The 19756-nt window shown below is 38.1% G+C and overlaps 1 protein-coding gene across 11 annotated transcripts in view; it reads left to right on the top strand.

Moving 5' to 3' along the window:
- The window catches only part of PARP11 (poly(ADP-ribose) polymerase family member 11), a 52502-nt gene that overhangs the window by 14902 nt on the left and 17844 nt on the right, over positions 1-19756 (top strand). For 8 of the 11 annotated variants that reach the window (XM_023182946.1, XM_023182951.1, XM_023182952.2 and 5 more), the window contains one exon: positions 19317-19445. In XM_023182946.1, the coding sequence (XP_023038714.1) occupies positions 19317-19445 (129 nt within the window). Of the gene's footprint in view, positions 1-15399; positions 15605-19316; positions 19446-19756 lie in introns of all 11 variants that reach the window. The other 3 variants (XM_023182953.2, XM_023182947.1, XM_023182948.1) reach the window with 2 other exon arrangements.

Raw genomic sequence — 19756 nt, 5'->3', positions numbered from 1 at the left:
CTCCCAGCGACACTGTAAAAGCGTTCCTATTTCTCCACATCCTCTCCAGCGCCTGTTTCCTGACTTTTTAATAATCGCCATTCTAACTGATGTGAGATGGTATCTCATTGTGGTTTTGATTTGCATTTCTCTGGTGACCAGTGATGATGAGCATTTTTTCATGCTCATTTGACTGCATAAATGTCTCCTTTTGAAAAGTGTCTGTTCATATCCTTTGCCCGCTTTTTGATGGGGTTATTTGATTTTTTTTCTTGTAAATTTGTTTAAGTTCTTTGTAGATTCTGAATATTAGCCCTTTGTCAGATGGGTAGATTGCAAAATTTTTCTCCCATTCTGTAGGTTGCCTCACTATGATGGTAGTTTCTTTTGCTGTGCAGAAGCTCTTTAGTTAGATCCCATTTGTCAATTTTGGCTTTTGTTGCCTTTGCTTTTGGTGTTTTAGTCATGAAGTCCTTGCTCATGCCTATGTCCTGAATGGTATTGCCTAGGTTTTCTCCTAGAGTTTTTATGTAGGTCTAACATTTAAGTCTTTAATCCATCTTGAATTAATTTTTGTGTAAGGTGTAAGGAAGGGATCCAGTTTCGGCTTTCTACATATGGCTAACCAGTTTTCCCAGCACCATTTATTGAATAGGGAATCCTTTCCCCATTTCCTGTTTTTGTCAGATTTGTCAAAGATAAGATGGTTGTAGATGTGTGGTGTTATTTCTGAGACCTCTATTCTGTTCCATTGGTCTATATTTCTGTTTTGGTACCAGTACCATGCTGTTGTGGTTAGTGTAGCCTTGTAGTATAGTTTGAAATCAGGTAGCAGGATGCCTCCAGTTTTGGTCTTTTTGCTTAGGATTGTCTTGGCAATGTGGGCTGTTTTTTGGTTCCGTATGAACTTTAAAGTAGTTTTTTCCAATTGTGTGAAGAAAGTCATTGGTAGCTTGATGGGGATGGCATTGAATCTATAAATTGCCTTGGGCAGTATGGCCATTTTCACGATATTGATTCTTCCTGTCCATGAGCGTGGAATGTTCTTCCATTTCTTTGTGTCTTTTATTTCGTTGAGCAGTGGTTTGTAGTTCTCCTTGAAGAGGTCCTTGATATCCCTTGTAAGTTGGATTCCTAGGTATTTTATTCTCTTTGTAGCAATTGTGAATGGGAGTTCACTCATGATTTGGCTCTCTGTTATTGGTATATAGGAGTACTTGTGATTTTTGCACATTGATTTTGTATCCTGAGACTTTGCTGAAGTTGCTTATCAGCTTAAGATTTTGGGCTGAGACGATGGGATTTTCTAAATATACAATCATGTCATCTGCAAACGGGGACACTTTAACTTCCTCTTTTTCTAATTGAATACCCTTTATTTTTTTACTCTTGCCTAATTGCCCTGGCCAGATCTTCCAACACTGTGTTGAATAGGAGTGGTGAGAGAGGGCATCCCTGTCTTGTGCCAGTTTTCAAAGGGAATGCTTCCAGTTTTTGACCGTTCAGTATGATATTGGCTGTGGGTTTGTGATAAATAGTTCTTATTATTTTGAGATACATTCGATCAATACCGAGTTTATTGAGAGTTTTTAGCATGAAGGGCTGTTGAATTTTGTCGGAGGCCTTTTCTGCATCTATTGAGATAATCATGTGGTTTTTGTGTTTGGTTCTGTTTATGTGATGGATTACATTTATTGATTTGCGTATGTTGAACCAGCCTTGCATCCTAGGGGTGAAACCAACTTGATCTTGGTGGATAACCTTTTTGATGTGCTTCTGGATTCGCTTTGTCGGTACTTTGTTGAGGATTTTTGCATCGATATTCATCAGGGATATTGGTCTAAAATTCTCTTTTGTGTGTGTGTGTGTGTGTTTCTGCCAGGCTTTCGTATCAGGATGATGCTGGCCTCATAAAATGAGTTAGGGAGGATTCCCTCTTTTTCTATTGATTGGAATAGTTTCACAAGGAATGGTACCAGCTCTTCTTTGTAACTCTGGTAGAATTTGACTGTAAATCTGCTGGTCCTGGACTTTTTTTGGTTGGTAAAATATTAATTATTGCCTCAATTTCAGAGTCTGTTATTGGTCTATTCAGGGATTCAACTTCTTTCTGGTTTAGTCTTGGGAGGGTGTATGTGTCCAGGAATTTAACCATTTCCTCTAGATTTTCTAGTTTATTTGCATAGAGATGTTTATGGTATTCTCTGATGGTAGTTTGTATTTCTGTGGGATTGGTGGTGATATCTCCTTTATCATTTTTTATTACATCTATTTGATTCTTCTCTCTTTTCTTCTTTATTAGTCTTGCTAGTGGTCTATTTTCTTGATAAAAAACGAGCTCCTGGATTCATTTATTTTTTTGAAGGTTTTTTTGTGTCTCTATCTCCTTCAGTTCTGCTCTGATCTTAGTTATTTCTTGCCTTCTGGTAGCTTTTGAATGTGTTTGCTTTTGCTTCTCTAGTTCTTTTAATTGTGATGTTAGGTTGTCGATTTTAGATCTTTCCTGCTTTCTTTTGTGGGCATTTAGTGCTATAAATTTCCCTCTACACACTGCTTTAAATGTGTCCCAGAGATTCTTGTACATTGTGTCTTTGTTCTCATTGGTTTCAAAGAACATCTTTATTTCTGCCTTCATTTAGTTATTTACCCAGTAGGCATTCAGGAGCAGATTGTTCAGTTTCCATGTAGTTGAGTGGTTTTGAGTGAGTTTCTTAATCCTGTGTTCTAATTTGATTGTACTGTGGTCTGAGAGACAGTTTGTTATGATTTCTGTTCTTTTACATTTGCTGAGGAGTGCTTTACTAACAACTATGTGGTCAATTGTGGAATAAGTGTGATGTGGTGCTGAGGAGAATGTATATCCTGTTGATTTGGGGTGGAGAGTTCTGTAGATGTCTGTTAGGTCTGCTTAGTGCAGAGCTGAGTTCAAGTCCTGGATATCCTTGTTAACCTTCTGTCTCATTGATCTATCTAATATTGACAGTGGGGTGTTAAGTCTCCCATTATTATTGTGTGGGAGTCTAAGTCTCTTTGTAGGTCTCTAAGAACTTACTTTATGAATCTAGGTGCACCTGTATTAGGTGCATATATATTTAGGATAGTTAGCTCTTCTTGTTGAATTGATCCCTTTACCATTGTGTAATGGCCTTCTTTGTCTCTTTTGATCTTTGTTGGTTTAAAATCTGTTTTATCAGAGACTAGGATTGCAACCCCTGCTTTTTTTTTTTTTTTTTTTTGCTTTCCATTTGCTTGGTAGATCTTCCTCCATCCCTTTATTTTGAGCCTGTGTGTGTCTCTGCACGTGAGATGGATCTTCTGAATACAGCACACTGATGGGTCTTGACTCTTTATCCAATTTGCCAGTCTGTGTCTTTTAATTGGGGTATTTAGCCCATTTATATTTAAGGTTAATATTGTTATCTGTGAATCTGATCCTGTCATTATGATGTTAATGACATCATATTTGCCCGTTAGTTGATGCAATTTCTTCCTAGCATTGATGGTTTTTACTGTTTGACATGTTTTTGCAGTGGCTGGTACTGGTTGTTTCTTTCCATGTTTAGTGCTTCCTTCAGGAGCTCTTGTAAGGCAGGCCTGGTGACAAAATCTCTCAGCATTTGCTTGTCTGTAAAGAATTTTATTTCTCCTTCACTTATGAAGCTTAGTTTGGCTGGATATTAAATTCTGGGTTGAAAAGTCTTTTCTTTAAGAATGTTGAATATTGGCTCCCACTCTCTTCTGGCTTGTAGAGTTTCTGCCAAGAGATGCGCTGTTAGTCTGATGGGCTTCCCTTTGTGGGTAACCCGACCTTTCTCTCTGGCTGCCCTTAACATTTTTTCCTTCATTTCAACCTTGGTGAATCTGATAATTATGTATCTTGGGGTTGCTTGTCTCGAGGAATATCTTTGTAGTGTTCTCTGCATTTCCTGAATTTGAATGTTGGCCTGCCTTGCTAGGTTGGGGAAGTTCTCCTGGATAATATCCTAAAGAGTATTTTCCAGCTTGGTTCCATTCTCCCCGTCACTTTCAGGTACACCAATCAAACGTAGATTTGGTCTTTTCACATAGTCCCACATTTTTTGGAGGCTTTGTTCATTTCTTTTTCCTCCAAACTTCTCTTCTCGCTTCATTTCCTTAATTTGGTCTTTAGTCGCTGATACCCTTTCTTCCACTTGATCAAATCGGCTACTGAAGCTTGTGCATGCGTCACGTAGTCCTCATGCCATGGTTTTCAGCTCCATCAGGTCATTTAAGGTCTTCTCTACACTGTTTATTCTAGTTAGCCATTTGTATAATCTTTTTTTAACGGTTTTTAGCTTCCTTGCGATGTGTTCAAACCTCCTCCTTTAGCTCGGAGAAGTTTGTTATTACCGACCTTCTGAAGGCTATTTGTGTCAGCTCGTCAAAGTCATTGTCTGTCCAGCTTTTTTCTGTTGCTGGTGAGGAGCTGCGATCCTTTGGAGGAGAAGAGGAGCTCTGGTTTTTAGAATTTTCAGCTTTTCTGCTCTGGTTTCTCCGCATCTTTGTGGTTTTATCTACCTTTGGTCTTTGATGATGGTGACCTACAGATGGGGTTTTGGTGTGGATGTCCTTTTTGTTGACATTGATGCTATTCCTTTCTCTTTGTTAGTTTTCCTTCTAACAGTCAGGTCCCTCAGCTGCAGGTCTGTTGGAGTTTGTTGTAGGTCCACTCCAGACCCTGTTTGCCTGGGTATCCCAGCGCAGGCTGCAGAGGAGCAAATATTGCAAAACAGCAAATATTGCTGCCTGATCCTTCCTCTTGGAAGCTTCCTCTCAGAGGGGCACCTGGCTGTATGAGGTGTAAATTGGCCTCTACTGGGAGGTGTCTCCAGTTAGGCTACATGGGGGTCAGGGACCCACTTGAGGAGGCAGTCTGTCCGTTCTCAGAGCTCAAATACCATGCTGGGAGAACCACTGCTCTCTTCAGGGCTGTCAGACAGGGACATTTAAGTCTGCAGAAGTTTCTGCTGCCTTTTGTTCAGCTATTTCCTGCCTCCAGAGGTGGAGTCTAGAGATGCAGGCAGGCCTCGCTGAACTGCACTGGGCTCCACCCAGTTCAAGCTTCCCGGCCGCTTTGTTTCCCTACTCAAGCCTCAGCAATGGCGGATGCCCTTCCCCCAGCCAGGCTGCTGCCTCACAGTTTGATCTTGGACTGCTGTGCTAGCAGTGAGCAAGGCTCCATGGGCGTGGGACCTGCTGAGCCAGGCGCGGGATATAATCTTCTGGTGTGCCGTTTGCTAAGACCATTGGAAAAGTGCAGTATTTGGGTAGCAGTGTCCCAATTTTACTGGTACAGTCTGTCACAGCTTCCCTTGGCTAGGAAAGGGAAATCCCTCAACCCCTTGTGCTTCCTGGGTGAGGCGATGCCCTGCCCTGCTTTGGCTCGACCTCTATGGACTGCACCCACTGTCCAACCAGTCCTAGTGAGATGAACCGGGTACCTCAGTTGGAAATGCAGAAATTACCCATCTTCTGCATCAGTCACGCTGGGAGCTGCAGACTAGAGCTGTTCCTGTTTGGCCATCTTGGAATGGACGCCCCCCTCCCCCAAGCGCTGTATCTTTTCTTAAATTTCTGCAACATGCCCGTTGAATATTCAGTGTTCTTTTCAATTTTCAGTTCATCAAAACCTTTCATTATTTCATGATCAGCATACTATTAAGTGGTGTGGATTCCCTGTGATTCTGGTGGACTACCCTTTCAATACTTGAACAAGATTTCAGTTTTAGCTTTTTGCAGGAGTTTTCTATTTTTATTAACTTCTGTTCATTACTTTCAACATAGAACTTTTATAGTTGGTCCTTCTCTTTCTTCAGATCATATGTATAGTGGTCATTTCAACACCATACTCTTCTGTAACATATTTCAGACTTAACACTGCTGCCCAGTTGCTATAACAGCTTGACTTTCTGTTCTGTAGATAAATATAAATGCTTTCCTTTTTTTCGTAACACTATTATCCATAGTGGTATCTGCAGGCCTTTTTGACCTTGTCAACAGTATCTTTATACTGCAGACCAGAGAATAAGAAAAAAAACACAGTAATGCACGTAGATATTGGCTTCTTGTGGGGCATTGTGAGGAACCTGCCATTGGCATATCCAGCCTGCAGATACGCTATCCAGCCTGCACGTATGGCACATCTATCCTTTGTGGACATGCTTGTGTGGGGGAATCTGGACATGTGAGGAAAATATATATTACAGCTGAAGGGGCTTGGGAAAGTATTTTTTCCCTAGAATAAACTGTATGTTATACTCTTTCATTTTGACTGTGACCCATCACATGAGGTCAGGAGTAGAATTTTCCTCTCATGGCCTTGTGTAAAGGCTCAAAAAGTTTCGGATTTTGGAGGATTTCTGATTTTAGATTTTTGGATTGGGGTGTTCAACTGATATATATTATGCTATATATATTATGTCTATATGTGTTACCAACCCAACTATACATTTTATCATTACGTTACATAATTGTATGTCTTTTAAGGAAGCTGATAGAAAAAGGGGAGAACAAGTATGTAGCATCTACATATTTAATTTATTACATATACCTTCTTACTGTGATTCTTCTTGTGGATTTGAGTTACCATATGGTGTTATTTCCTTCTCCAATATATCTTTGTTCCCACCTGCCTTCTTGGTGCTGCTATTGTATATTTAACAATTCTGTATATTATAGGCATAATTATATAATTAAATATATATTTAAAAAATTGATACATATAGACATACATATTTTCAGGACACACGATAATTTAATAAATTCACATAAAATTTACATATGAAATCAGGGTAATGTGATATCTATCACCTTAAATACTTGTCTTCTTTATGCTAGAAACCATTCAGACTATTCCCTTCTAGCTATTTTGAAATGTACAAAAGATTATTATAAACTACAGTCACCCTACTGATCTGTTGAACACTAGGTCTTATTACTTCTAGGTCTTATTTCTTATATCTAACTGTATATATATATATTTTTGAGACGGAGTCTTGCTCTGTTGCCCAGGCTGGAGTGCAGTGGCTGGATCTCAGCTCACTGCAAGCTCCGCCTCCCGAGTTTACGCCATTCTCCTGCCTCAGCCTCCTGAGTAGCTGGGACTACAGGCACCGCCACCTCGCCTGGCTAGTTTTTTGTATTTTTTTAGGAGAGACGGGGTTTCACTGTGTTAGCCAGGATGGTCTCGATCTCCTGACCTCGTGATTCGCCCATCTCGGCCTCCCAAAGTGCTGGGATTACAGGCTTGAGCCACCGCGCCCGGCCCTAACTGTATATTTTTGCCCGTTAATCAACCTCTTTTAATCAACTCTCTCCCCCTGCCCTTCCCAGCCTCTGGTAACCACCAATCTACTTTGTCTCTTCATGAGTTCTACTTATTTAGCTCCCACATATGAATGAGAACGGGTGATACTTGTCTTTCTGTGTTCGGCTTATTTTACTTAACATAATAAATTCTCATTCTATCCATGTTGCTGCCAATGTCATGACTCCATTCTTTTTTTACAGCTGGATAATCCATTGTGTATAGAAACCAGATTTTCTTTATCCATTTATCCATGGATGGATACTTAGGTTGATTCCCTATCTTGTCTATTACGCATCATTCTGCAATAAATACGGGAGTGCAGATATCTCTTCACTATATTGATTTTTTTTTCTTTTAGGTATATACTCAGTAGTGGTGTTGCTGGATAATATGTTAGTTCTATCTTTTTTTTTTTTCTGAGGCATCTCCATAGTTTTCCATGGTGACTGTTCTTATTTACATTCCCACCAACAGTATACGAGGGTTCCATTTTCTCCACGTCCTTGCTAGCATTTGTTATTCTTTGTCTTTTTATAAAAGCTGTTTTAACTGAGGTGAGATGATGTCTCATTGTGGTTTTGGTTTGCATTTCTTCGAAAATTAGTGATTTTGCGCATTTTCTCATATACCTGTTGGTAATTTGTATGTCTTTTGAGAAATATCTATTCAGATCTTTTGCCCGATTTTAAATTGGATTATTTGTGGGTTTTTTTTTTTCCTTTGCTGTTGAATTATTTGAGCTTCTTATATATTCTTATTATTAATCAGTTGCCACATTGATAGTTTGCACGTATTTTCTCCTGTTCTGTGACTTGTTTCTTCACTTTGTTGATTGTTTCCTTTGTTGTGTAGACTCTTTTTAGTTTGATGTAATTCCAGTGATCCATTTTTGCTTTTGTTGCAGTGCTTTTGAGGTCTTACACAAAAAATCTTGCCCAGACCAATGTTCTGATTTCCCCAATGTTTTCTTCTAGTAGTTTCATAATTTCAAATCTTGGATTTAAGTCTTTAAATTTGATTTGATTTTTTAATATGGTTAGAGAGAGTGGTATGGTTTTATTTTTCTGCAAATTGGATAGTCTTTATCCAGTTTTTCTAGCACCATTTATTAAAGAGACTGTTCCCATTCTATGTTCCTGGTGACTTTGTTGAAATGAGTTAGCTGTAAATGTGTGGATTTATATCTGGGTTCTGTATTCTGTTCCATTGGTCTATGTGTCTGTTTTTATGCAAGTATCATGCTGATTTGATTACTATAGCTTTGTAGTATATTTTGAAGTTGGGTAATGTGAGGCCTCCAGCCTTGTTTTTGCTCAGGATTGCTTTAGCTATTCAGGGTCTTTTGTGGTTCTATATAAATTTTAGGATTTTTTGTTCGTTTGTTTATTTCTGTGAAGAATGTCATTGGTATTTTGATAGGGATTATGTTGAACCTGTAAATTGCTTTGGGTGGTATTGTCATTTTAACAATATTAATTGTTTCAGTTCGTGAGCGTGGAATGTCTTTCCGTTTGTTATGTCTTTAATTTCTTTCATAAGAATTTTATAGTTTTTCCTGTATAGATCTTTCATTTTAGTTAAATTGACTTCTATGTATTTTATATTATTTGTAGCTATTGTAAATTGAATTGCTTTTTTGATTTCTTTTTTAGATTGTTTGTTCTTGGCATATATAAATGCTACTGATTTTTTGTATGTTGATTTTGTATCCTGCAGTTTTACTGAATTTATCAGTTCTAACAAGTTTTTGGTGGAGTTTTTAGGTTTCTTTAAGAATAGGATTATGTCTTCTGTCAACAAAGGAAATTTAACTTTTTTTTCTCCAATTTGGTTGCCATTTATTTCTCTTTCTTGCCTAACTCTTGCCAGGACTTCCAATATCGTGTTGAGTAACAGTAGTGAAACTGGACATCCTTGTCTTGTTCCAGATTTTGGAGGAAAGGCTTTTAATTTTTTCCCATTTAGTGTGTTATTAGCTGTGGGTTTGTCATCTGGCCTTAGTAGATATGTTTCTTCTATATCCAGTTTGTTGAGGGTTTTTATTATTAGAAGATGTTAAATTTTATCAAATGCTTTTAAAGCATCTATTAAAATGATTATATGGTTTTTCTTCTTGGTTCTGTTGTGATCTGTCATGTTGATTAATTTGCGTATGTTGAACCATCCTTGCATCCTTGGGATGTGAATCTCACTTGATCATGGTGAATGATTTTTTTAATATGTTGTTGAATTCAGTTTGCTCGTATTTTATTGAGGATTTTTGCATCTATGTTCATGGGTGATATTGGCCCATGGCTTTCTTTGTTTGTTGTGTCCTTACTGGGTTTTGATATAAGGATAATGCTGTCTTATAGAATGAGTTTGAGGTATTTCTTCCTTTTCAATTTTTTTGAAGAGTTTGAGTAGAATTGGCATTAGTTCTTTAAATGTTTGTAGAATTCAGCAGTGAAGCCATCAGGTCCTGAGCTTTTCTTTGTTGAGAGACATAATTATAGCTTCAATCTTGTTACTTGTTATTGGTTTGTTTAGGTTTTAATTTTCTTTATTTTTCCTCTTCTTTCTCTTCTTCTCTTTTCTTTTCTTTCTTCCTACAGGATCTCTCTCTCTGTTGGCCAGGCTGGAGTGCAGTGGTGCAGTCATAGCTCACTGCAGCTTTACATGCTGGAGCTCAAGTGATACTCCCACTCCCACCTCAGCCTCCAAAGTATTTGGGACCACAAGCACATGCCCAGCTAATTTTTAAATTTTGTGCAGAGACAGAGTTTTGCTGTGTTGCCTAGGCTGGTCTTGAACTCCTGGCCACAAATGATCCTCCTACCTCAGCCTCCCAAAGTGCTGGGATTACAGGCATGAGCCACTGCATGCAGCCTGTTCAAGTTTTCTATTTCTTTCTTTCTTTCTTTTTTTTTTTTTTTGAGACGGAGTCTTGCTCTGTTGCTCAGGCTAGAGTGCAGTGGCACAGTCTTGGCTCACTGCAAGCTCTGCCTCCCGGGTTCATGCCATTTTCCTGGCTCAGCCTCCTGAGTAGCTGGGACTACAGGTGCCTGCTACCACACCTGGCTATTTTTTTTTGTATTTTTAGTAGAGACGGGGTTTCACCGTGTTAGCCAGGATGGTCTCGATCTCCTGACCTTGTGATCTGCCCACCTTGGCCTCCCAAAGTGCTGGGATTACAGGCGTGAGCCACTGTGCCCGGCCCAAGTTTTCTTTTTCTTTATGATTTAATCATAGTAGATTGAATATGTCCAGGAATTTTTCAGTTTCCTCTCAGTTTTCCAGTCTGTTGGCGTGTTGTTTATAATAGTCTCTAATAATTCTTTGTATTTATTCTGGTCTCAGTTGTCACCTTTTTCATTTCTGATTTTATTTATTTGGATCTTCTCTTATTTTTCTTAGTCTCACTAAGACTAAGAATTGTCAATTTTTGTTCATCTTTTGAAAAATGTGGCTTTGCTTTTTAAGTCTCAATTTTTTTTATGCTCTGGTATTTATTATTTCTTTCCTTCTGTTAATTTTGGATTTGGTTTATTTTTGCTTTTCTAGTTCCTTAAGGTGTGCATTGTTAGATTGTTGTTGTTTTCTTCTTTTTTTAAAGTGTAGTTTTTTGATACAGATGTTTATTGCTATAAACTTCTCTGTTAGTACTGCTTTTATTGTATTCCATAGCTTTTGGTATTTTGTATCTCCACTTTCATTTGCTTTAAGAAATTTTAAATTTCCTTCTTAATTTCTTCATTGGCTAGTTGGTCATTTTGGAGCATGTTGTTTAATTTCCATGTTTTTGTGTAGTTTCCAAAGTTCCTCCTTTCTTTGGTTTCTAGTTTCATTTCATTGTAGTCAGAAAAGATAATTGATATGATTTCTGCTTTTTTGTTGAGACTTTTTGTGACCTAAGATATGGCCTATTCTGAAGAATATTTCCTGTGTTGATGAAAAGAATGTGTATTCTGCAGCAATTGGGTGAAATGTTCTGTAAATGACAGGCCTCTTTGATCTAGTGTGTAATTTAAATCTGATGTGGTTTGTTGTTGTTGTTGTTGTTGATTTTCTGTCTGGAAGTCCCTTACTTTTTATTATTATTATTATTTTTTAAAGTTTCTTACTTTTGCTGTATTGCAGTCTGCCCCTCACTTTAAGTCTATTAATGTTTGTTTTATATGCTTAAGATCTTGGGTGTTGAGTGCGTAGATACTTATTATGTCCACTTGCTTAGTTGACCCTATTGTCATTATTTATTGACCTTCTTTCTCTCTTTTTACAGGCCTTGTTCATAGTCTATTTTATCTCTTTATAAATATGGCTACTCTGCTCTTCTTTGTTTTCCAATTGCATGGAATATCTTTATCCCTTCTCTTTCATCCTCATGTGTGTCTTTATAGGTGAGGTCGGTTTCTCGTAAGTATCATATATTTGGAATTTTTTTTTTCCCCATTCAGCCACTCCGTGCTCTTTAATTCGAGAAGTGAATCCATTTGCATTCAGGGTTATTATTTATAAGGTTGTCCTTGCTAGTTCATTTTGTTGCTTATTTTCTGGTTGTTTTGTAACTGCTCTCTTCCTTTCTTACATCTTCCTTTCTGGGTAAGTGATTTTCTCTGGTTGTATGTTTTAACTCATTGCTTTTTATTTTTAGTGGGTCTATTATAGGTTTTTGCATTATGGTTGCCGCAAGACTTACGAAAACATCTTATAGATACAAGTTGTAATATAAAGAGATTAGAGATTCTTTGTAATTTAGCTATTGAGTATCTTTTTTTACCCACTAGCCCTGCCTCCTTTTAAGCACTAGATGGTGCCTTACACTCAGGTTTTTCTTAGCTCCAGTAAATAATTAGAACACTGCCCATGCTGAGTGGGAGAGGTACCAAAGAGGTTATCCTGGCAGTGCGGGAAGGCTGACTTGGGGTTTGTGCTTGGGAAACCTGTGGGTGAAGCTCCTATAATGTGGTGTTGCTGAATAGCCACTCTGATTTGGTGTCTCCTTTGATTGAGTTACAGAGCAGTTTCCAGGGTTTGGGATTGTAGTCCTACTTAACTCCTTTGTCTTTGGCTGTTTTCAGGGAAAGTTCTCCCTTCAGGTATTCCCAGTGCTTCCTGTAGATTGAGGCAGGGACAGGTCTGTCAGGGAACCCAAGATGGTGGGAAAGCTGGTTGGCCACCTTAATCTCACTTTTTCCAGTGTAGAAATCATGAGTCAGGGGAAAGTTTTCTGTATGCTTGATACTGGGCTGATTTTGTGGTGAGGTATCATGGGTAAGAAAATCCAATTCCCTTACTGTCTGCTCAGAGTTTTTTCACTCCTCTGTGTCCCTGGGAACTGCCTCTCCCTACATAATATTTGCGTTCTGGGGTATTGCTGGTGATAATCTTGGTGCTGTGTATTTGTTTTTGGTTTTCTGTGGGGGCAGGGAGTGAAGCCAGCTATCTTCTGTGCCACCATCTTGGAACTGGCAGTTCATGCATTGGTTTATGTAGTTACTTTTAAATCAGTCAAGAGGTGAAAGGAGAAATCAGCAATTATACCTTTAAATTACTCACATAATTACCTTTACCAGCACTCTTCTGTTCTTTTTTATCCCCCATGGATTGTTAGTACTGCCTAGTATCATTTCAGCCTAATAAACTTCCTTTGTTATTTCTTGTAAAGCAGGTTTGCTAGCAATGAATTCTCTCAGTTTTTGTAATTGTGGCAATATCTTTATTTCACCTTCATTTTTGAAAGATAGTTTTGCTGGTATAAGATTCTTGGTTGATAGGTGCTTTTTTTTGTTTGTTTGTTTTTTACTTTATGTACTCGGAGAATGTTGTCTCCTAACCTTTGGCTTTTAGCATTTCTGATGAGAAGTCAGCTGTTAATCTCATTAGGATTCTCTTATATGTGATCAGTTGTTTTTCTCTTCCTGATTTTAAGATTTTCTGTTTGTCTTTGACTTTCCAAATTTTGACTTTGATATGTCTGCATTTGGATCTCTGTGTTTTTCACTTTTGGAATGTATTGAGCTTCTTGGATGTGTAGATTTATGTCTATACACACACACACATCTATACGTGTGTGTGTGTATGTGTGTATATATACATGTGTCTATATATGTGGGTGTATATATATATATACAATTTACAAATTTGGATAGTTTTACTTTCTTTAAGGTTTTTCCTGTGCCTTTCTCTCTCTCCTCTGCTTCTGATACTCCAGTTATTTATATGTTGGTGCACTTAATGGTATCCCACATTTCTCTAATGCTCTGTTTATTTTTCTTTAATTTTTTTCTTTCCTTTCTTACATTTCATCTATTACATAATGTCTGTTCATTTATGTTCAAGTTTGCTGATATGAAAGTTCACAGAGCTACCACTGAGCCTTTCTAGTGAGTTTTTCATTTTACTTACTATACTTTTCGACTCCAGAATTTCCATTTGGTTATTTTAAATTATTTCTCTCTTTATTGATACTATTTATTTGATGAGACATTGTCATCATAATTTCCCTTAACCTGTTAAGCATAGTTTCATTTAGGTCTTTGAACATATTTGTATTAATTGCTTGGAAATGTTTGTTTGCTCAGTCTACCACCTGTGCCCCATCTAGAGGCAGCTTCTTTTGGTTTTCTATGGGTATTGCTCACATCTTTGTGGAGTTTTTTTTTATGTCTGATAACTTTTTTCTTGAAAACTGGATATTTTAAGTAACATAGCAACTCTGGATGCTGATCCCTATTGTGTTTGGTTATTGGTTTATGTGTTTAGTGATACAGCTGAACAAATTCTGTAAAGTCCATTTTCCTCACAATGTGTAGCTTCTAATATCCCAGCTCAGGTTTTTCCCCATTGTTCTTAATCTCTTAGCCTGACTACTTATGTGGCATTTCTGGATTGGCATAGACTACGTACTGGTCACAGATTGTGCTTACTTTCCTTTAGGTAGTTAGATTTTTACCCTTAAGTGTTAAATTTACCCTTAAGTGTGTGTGGCTTGGTGGCTGCTATCATAGTTCAGGGAGTTTACTTTTTTTTTCTTTTTGTCCTACATTTAGCCAAGGACTAGTAGCTTGGAAGTTAGTTCCTGAGAGGGCCCAACCTTTGGCATGTACACAGTATTCCAGACTTCCAGGGATGATAGTGCTGTTTCCTTTAACCCTGGCTTCATAGGAATTGCCCCTGGGTCAGAGTAGCTTCTGTTAAGTTGTGTGTAACCAGAAGTTGTTGTTAAGACCCTTGTGCCAGTGAAGTTTCTACGCTGTGTTGATGAGTATATGTATAGCTTAGAGAGTGTTTTCAAGACTGCCCCATGTTCTGCCCTGACCATTCCTGGGTGGATACAGCCTAGTGTTTTTATAGTGCCTTTCTGACTCCTCAATGATCTAAGAGGGCTCTTCTGGCTGTCTGTGGTTCTCTGCGTTAAACTTCTGCCTGCTCTGCCATTCTGCTTGTATTGGAGCTCCTAGCCTTTCTTGGTGTTCATTAAGATTTCCACTGTTTTCTTTCTTTCTTGTTGAGATGGAATGTCGCTCTTGTCGCCCAGGCTAGAGTGCAGTTGCGTGATGTCGGCTCATTGAAACCTTTGCCTCCGGGGTTCAATCGGTCCTCTTGTCTCATCCTCCTGAGGAGCTGGGACTACAGGTGCCGCCACCACGGGTGGCTAATTTTTTGTGTTTTTAGTAGAGATGGGGTTTCACCATGTTGGCCAGGCTGGTCTCAAGCTCCTGGCCTCAGGTGATCTGCCCATCTTGGCCTCCCAAAGTGCTGGGATTACAGGCATGAACTACTGCACCGGCCCACAGTTTTTGGTAATGCCCTAAGCATGGGCTTCTCCTCTCTGTTCCAAATAATGTCAGTCCTCTCAGGTGGGAATGTAGAGCTCTTTGTCCTTACGGCCTGTCTTTCCCCCTGAGCAGAATCTCCATGCCACTGCACCTGGGGCTGAAGGTGAGAGCCTTTTTTTCCCCCAGAGTAACACTCCATTCTTAGAGTGGTCACTGGGGTGGTGGTAGCAGCCCTTGGGAGCAAGTTGGGGCGGTGGCAGTCAGGGCCCAGTATTCTCAGCCTGCTGTACCTGGAATAGAACTTCCACCTTTTGAATGGGGGCTGTGTAGGGGAAGAGAGACTGGTCGTCTGTGTCACCTCTCCAGAACAGAGCTTCTGCACCTCTGGGCTGAAGGAGAGGAGAAACACCAGCAGCCTGCGCCTCCCAGGGTAAAACTCGCCACAGTCCAGGAGCCTGAGGGAGGGGGAGCCCTCTGCCTGTCTTTGGCTACATGTACTGCAGGTGGAGCCTTCATAACACAGACCTGGCAGGAGGTGAGAAATGGTGGTTTGTAACTCAAATGCCACAGACTCTAACTTATTCTGAGATTTAGTAAATTTCCTTGAATAAATGTTTCTCCACTTTCTGTATGCCCTTAGTACAATTTCCAGAGACTTTAAATGTTTGTTTTTTAAAATAATTTTCACAGTTTTTAATTTTTAGTTAGTTAATTTTTGTGAGACAGGGTCCTGCTCTGTTGTCCAAGCTGGAGTACAGTGGCATGATCTTAGCTCCCTGCAGCCTCAAACTGCTAGGCAGTCCTTCCATCTCAGCCTCTCAAGTGGCTGGGACTACAAGCATGCATCAGCGTGCCTGAGGAATTTTTATTTTATTTTTTTGTGGAGATGGAGTCTCACTGTGTTGTCAGGCTTGCCTCAAACTCCTGGCCTCATATGAACCTTCCTTTGCAGCCTCACAAAGCCCTGGGATTACAGGTGTGACCCCCCATGCCCAGCCTACTAGTTTTTAAAATGTAGTTTGGCCAGTTCCACTGAGCTCCTTGTTCTGTCATTAAGGAAGTTATTATTACCAAATATGATTTCCTCAAGATGCTATACTCATGCTAACAAAATAAATTATACTTCGTTGTAGTAAACTAAAATTCATGTCAGAAAACTTGAAACCAGTCTGGGAGGCAGCATTATTTTCCTTATATAGACCAGGATTTTGACTTTAAACTTATTTTCCACACAGCTTTTCAATTTGATGATCCAGACTGACTGTTCCCAGGCTCTGTAAATAAAGATTCTCTCTGTAACAGATAACATGAAGACAAGCTCTACCAGCATACCCATTGCCCTGGAAACTTTACAAAATGCTTTACTGCTTTGTACTAGCTTTTTTTTTCTTCCCAGCCTGCTTCTAATTACAAACAGGAAAATCAGACAGGATGTGGCCTTGTGACTGAACAAGTTCATTCATCTAACATCATTAAATACCTACGTCATAACCGATAACTGGTGGATATTCTTTTTATTACCCATAAATGTGTCCTGGCCTAGAGCCATTCTTACTACGGTTGCGGTATTTTAAAGTTATTAATTTAAATTTGACTTAACTCTTTGAACATAATTATGCAAAATAGTCATTTCTTTGTAGAGAAAACTTACTGTAGAAAATCGAAATGTTTAATCTTATAAAATGCATCTTTTGAAAGAAACTCAGAGCATCTGTGAAGCAAAGGAGAGGAGAAATAACTGCATGTGTGGAAGGAGGCCGTGGGGCTTGGTCACGCAGGGGAAGAACTGAGGTTCAGGAGGCCTTAGGTGTTTCTTTAATCTTCTCTGTACTGCTGGCTGTGAATCTAGACTGTAAAATTGTATTATTCTCTGCTTTGTTTTTTTTCCTGACTTTAATCGGAAAATAATCACTTTTCTCTCCTGCACATTGAATTGTGGAGGAAAAGAAATAGTGTAAATTGATAAGGAATTTTATAAGATTTGAAGTGCTTTAGAATTGTTCAATACAATGGTACCTGTCTATAGTGCTGTCCTCTCTAAAACTGTGACAAATACAAGATGGGGCTGTCCTAAGTCCCACCCAAAGCTATTTATAACAGAAAGCTCTGAAAGGATGTTGCTGAAACACTTTCATTTGTGACCTGGCCTAAAGTGAAGTCTTAGGTAAGGTGTTTTATAGCAGAGCACACGTGTATATGTATGCTGTATAAAGGGAACTTTTCTCTTTTCTATTCTCTTTTCTAATAGAGAAAAGATAGAATTCATAAGGCAAATATTTTTAACTGTTAGCTCCCATCTCATTCTTCCAAATTTTTCTGGTTATTTTCAGAAGAAAAGCTAAATTTAGGTCACATTTGCTTTCTTTCTCTCTTTCTCACAGTTAAATGGCCAAATGAAATTAGCATTAATTTAAAAAAGCAGTAGGAATTGTGAATAGCTCACTGGACAGTTTGATCTTAAACTGTAAGTCATTGTCTTTATTGTGTGGTTAAAATAGATAAGGTAAATAGTGGGTCCTAAACCAGAAGCCTTTGATCCTAGGGTGTTCTAGTTTTCATTTCTTAGAAGCCAATCGAATTTAAAACATGAAGAAAAAGTGGGAAATAATCATAAAGCATTGCTTGAGTTTCCAAACATATATAAAAAATAACAGACCCCCTTCATTGAGGTCAGGCACTGTGCTTGGTACTTTACTGCATTGTCTCATTCATTTGTACCAACAACCCAATGAGGAAGGAGTCGATCATTTTTCGTTGTGTGAAGAACCAAATGTGGCCTAGACAAGGTAATAGAGACTTATTGCAGGTTACTACTGCTTCTAAAAATAGGATGGACATTTTAAATGATGAAATTAAGAGGCAAATACTTTCTAAATTGCCCAGTAGTACATATTCATTGTAAAAAAAAAAAAAAATCAATGATACAGGAAATCAAATTTTTATCAAATCATCAATAACTCTATGTGTTTTTATATGTGTATAATTATACACACACAAACACAGAGTGAGAGAGAGAGAGCTCTGAAAGATACTCAGTGAAATTATAGCATTGGCTCACCCTGGAGAAGAAAGGTGAGAAGGTACCAGGAATGGAAGTGATGGTTAAAAAAGTCTTTAGCTTTATTTTGAATGTTCTGATTTTTTGCAAGGAGAATATTTTTTATGTAGTAGTTCTATAAACTCAATAATTTAAAAACCCTTGAAGAATGAGGACAGGAAGCCAAATTCCAGATTGAGTTTAATTTTCTTTGACCAGCCTCTTCGTCTCCTTTCTAGAGACTTCTTCATTGCAATACCCAACCAAGAATGTTTAAAACTTTTCAAAGATAATGTGTATGTGAGTTAATTGGTATAGTTAAAATTACGAAATCATTGATAATGAAGTATAAGACAGTATGTGACGGTGGCTAAGTGCATAGACCCTGAAACCAGGATGTTGGGTTTGAATCTTGACTTCCTCATTGTATGACTTCTCTATACCTTAGTTTCCTCGTTTATAAATTTGGAGTACTGATAGTATCTGTCTCTAAGTTGTTGTGAGACCTAAATGCGTTATCATCTGTGTAGTACTTAGAACAGCAGTTGGCACATAGTAAGTCACATAAAGTTTACTATTATTGCTATTTTATCCTGACACTTAGAAAAAATGGTGGTAGATTGTTATATATACATCCAGACTTTTTTCTATGTATGTGTGTAAACATTTACATATACAGATACACACACACACATTCACAGGGGTAAGTTTATTTTTATTAAAATTGGATTATACTGTTTCTATTTTCTTGTAATCTTTTACAGTCAACACCATATAAATATCCTTCCATGCCATTAAATCAAATGGCTGTTTAAAATAAAAATTAGATGCATTTGATCTTAAACTAGTGTGATAGCACGGGTCCTTTTGACCAAATACATGAACATAAGATAAAATTGAAATTGCTTGGGGCTATGCTGAAAACCTGAAGTGATTATTGATGTTGATATAGCTTACTTAAATGATTGAATAGACATTGGCATATTCTACCTAAGATTATTATTATTTGCCTAAATTGTTAAGCAATGATGTCCAACATTTTAAATGTTTATCTTCAGAGCCAATATGCAAGATAGAAGGCTGTTTTTAAAGTGTCATGGGAGGAAAGACACTTGAATAACACTCTTTGTAAAGAAGTAAAATGATCTGTAAAAAGTGTACTTGTTATTAATAGAATTATTTCTTCCTCCACCTCTTTCTGGCTTTTCAGGAGATGTTTCACAAAGCAGAAGAATTCTTTTCTAAAACAACAAACAATGAAGTGGATGACATGGACACATCAGATACCCAGTGGGGCTGGTTTTACTTGGCAGAATGTGGGAAGTGGCACATGTTTCAGGTATCTCCTTTCCTTGAATTTAGCAGAAGTGTTTTCGATTCACTTAGCATCACGTTGCTAATGTATGTAAAATGAATATAAATATAGAACTTGAAGTTAAACCTTAAGGAAATAAAATCATTTAACTAAAAAAAAGTTAGAAATTATTCTAGTCCTTTTCCTTTTCGTTTCCCCAAGTTTTCACACTCATTTATTTAGAAGAAACAATATGTGTTTACTGTGTGTACAGAAGACGAATGTGACTGAGAGTTGCATGGTGTCAGTACATCTGAGCAACTCCAAATTTGGTTTGATGGACAAAGAAAGGGAAG

This window comes from Piliocolobus tephrosceles, chromosome 10 (genome assembly GCF_002776525.5).
Source record: "Piliocolobus tephrosceles isolate RC106 chromosome 10, ASM277652v3, whole genome shotgun sequence".
NCBI classification, from domain to species: Eukaryota; Metazoa; Chordata; class Mammalia; order Primates; family Cercopithecidae; genus Piliocolobus; species Piliocolobus tephrosceles.
This window is presented reverse-complemented; position numbering and strand designations above follow the sequence as displayed.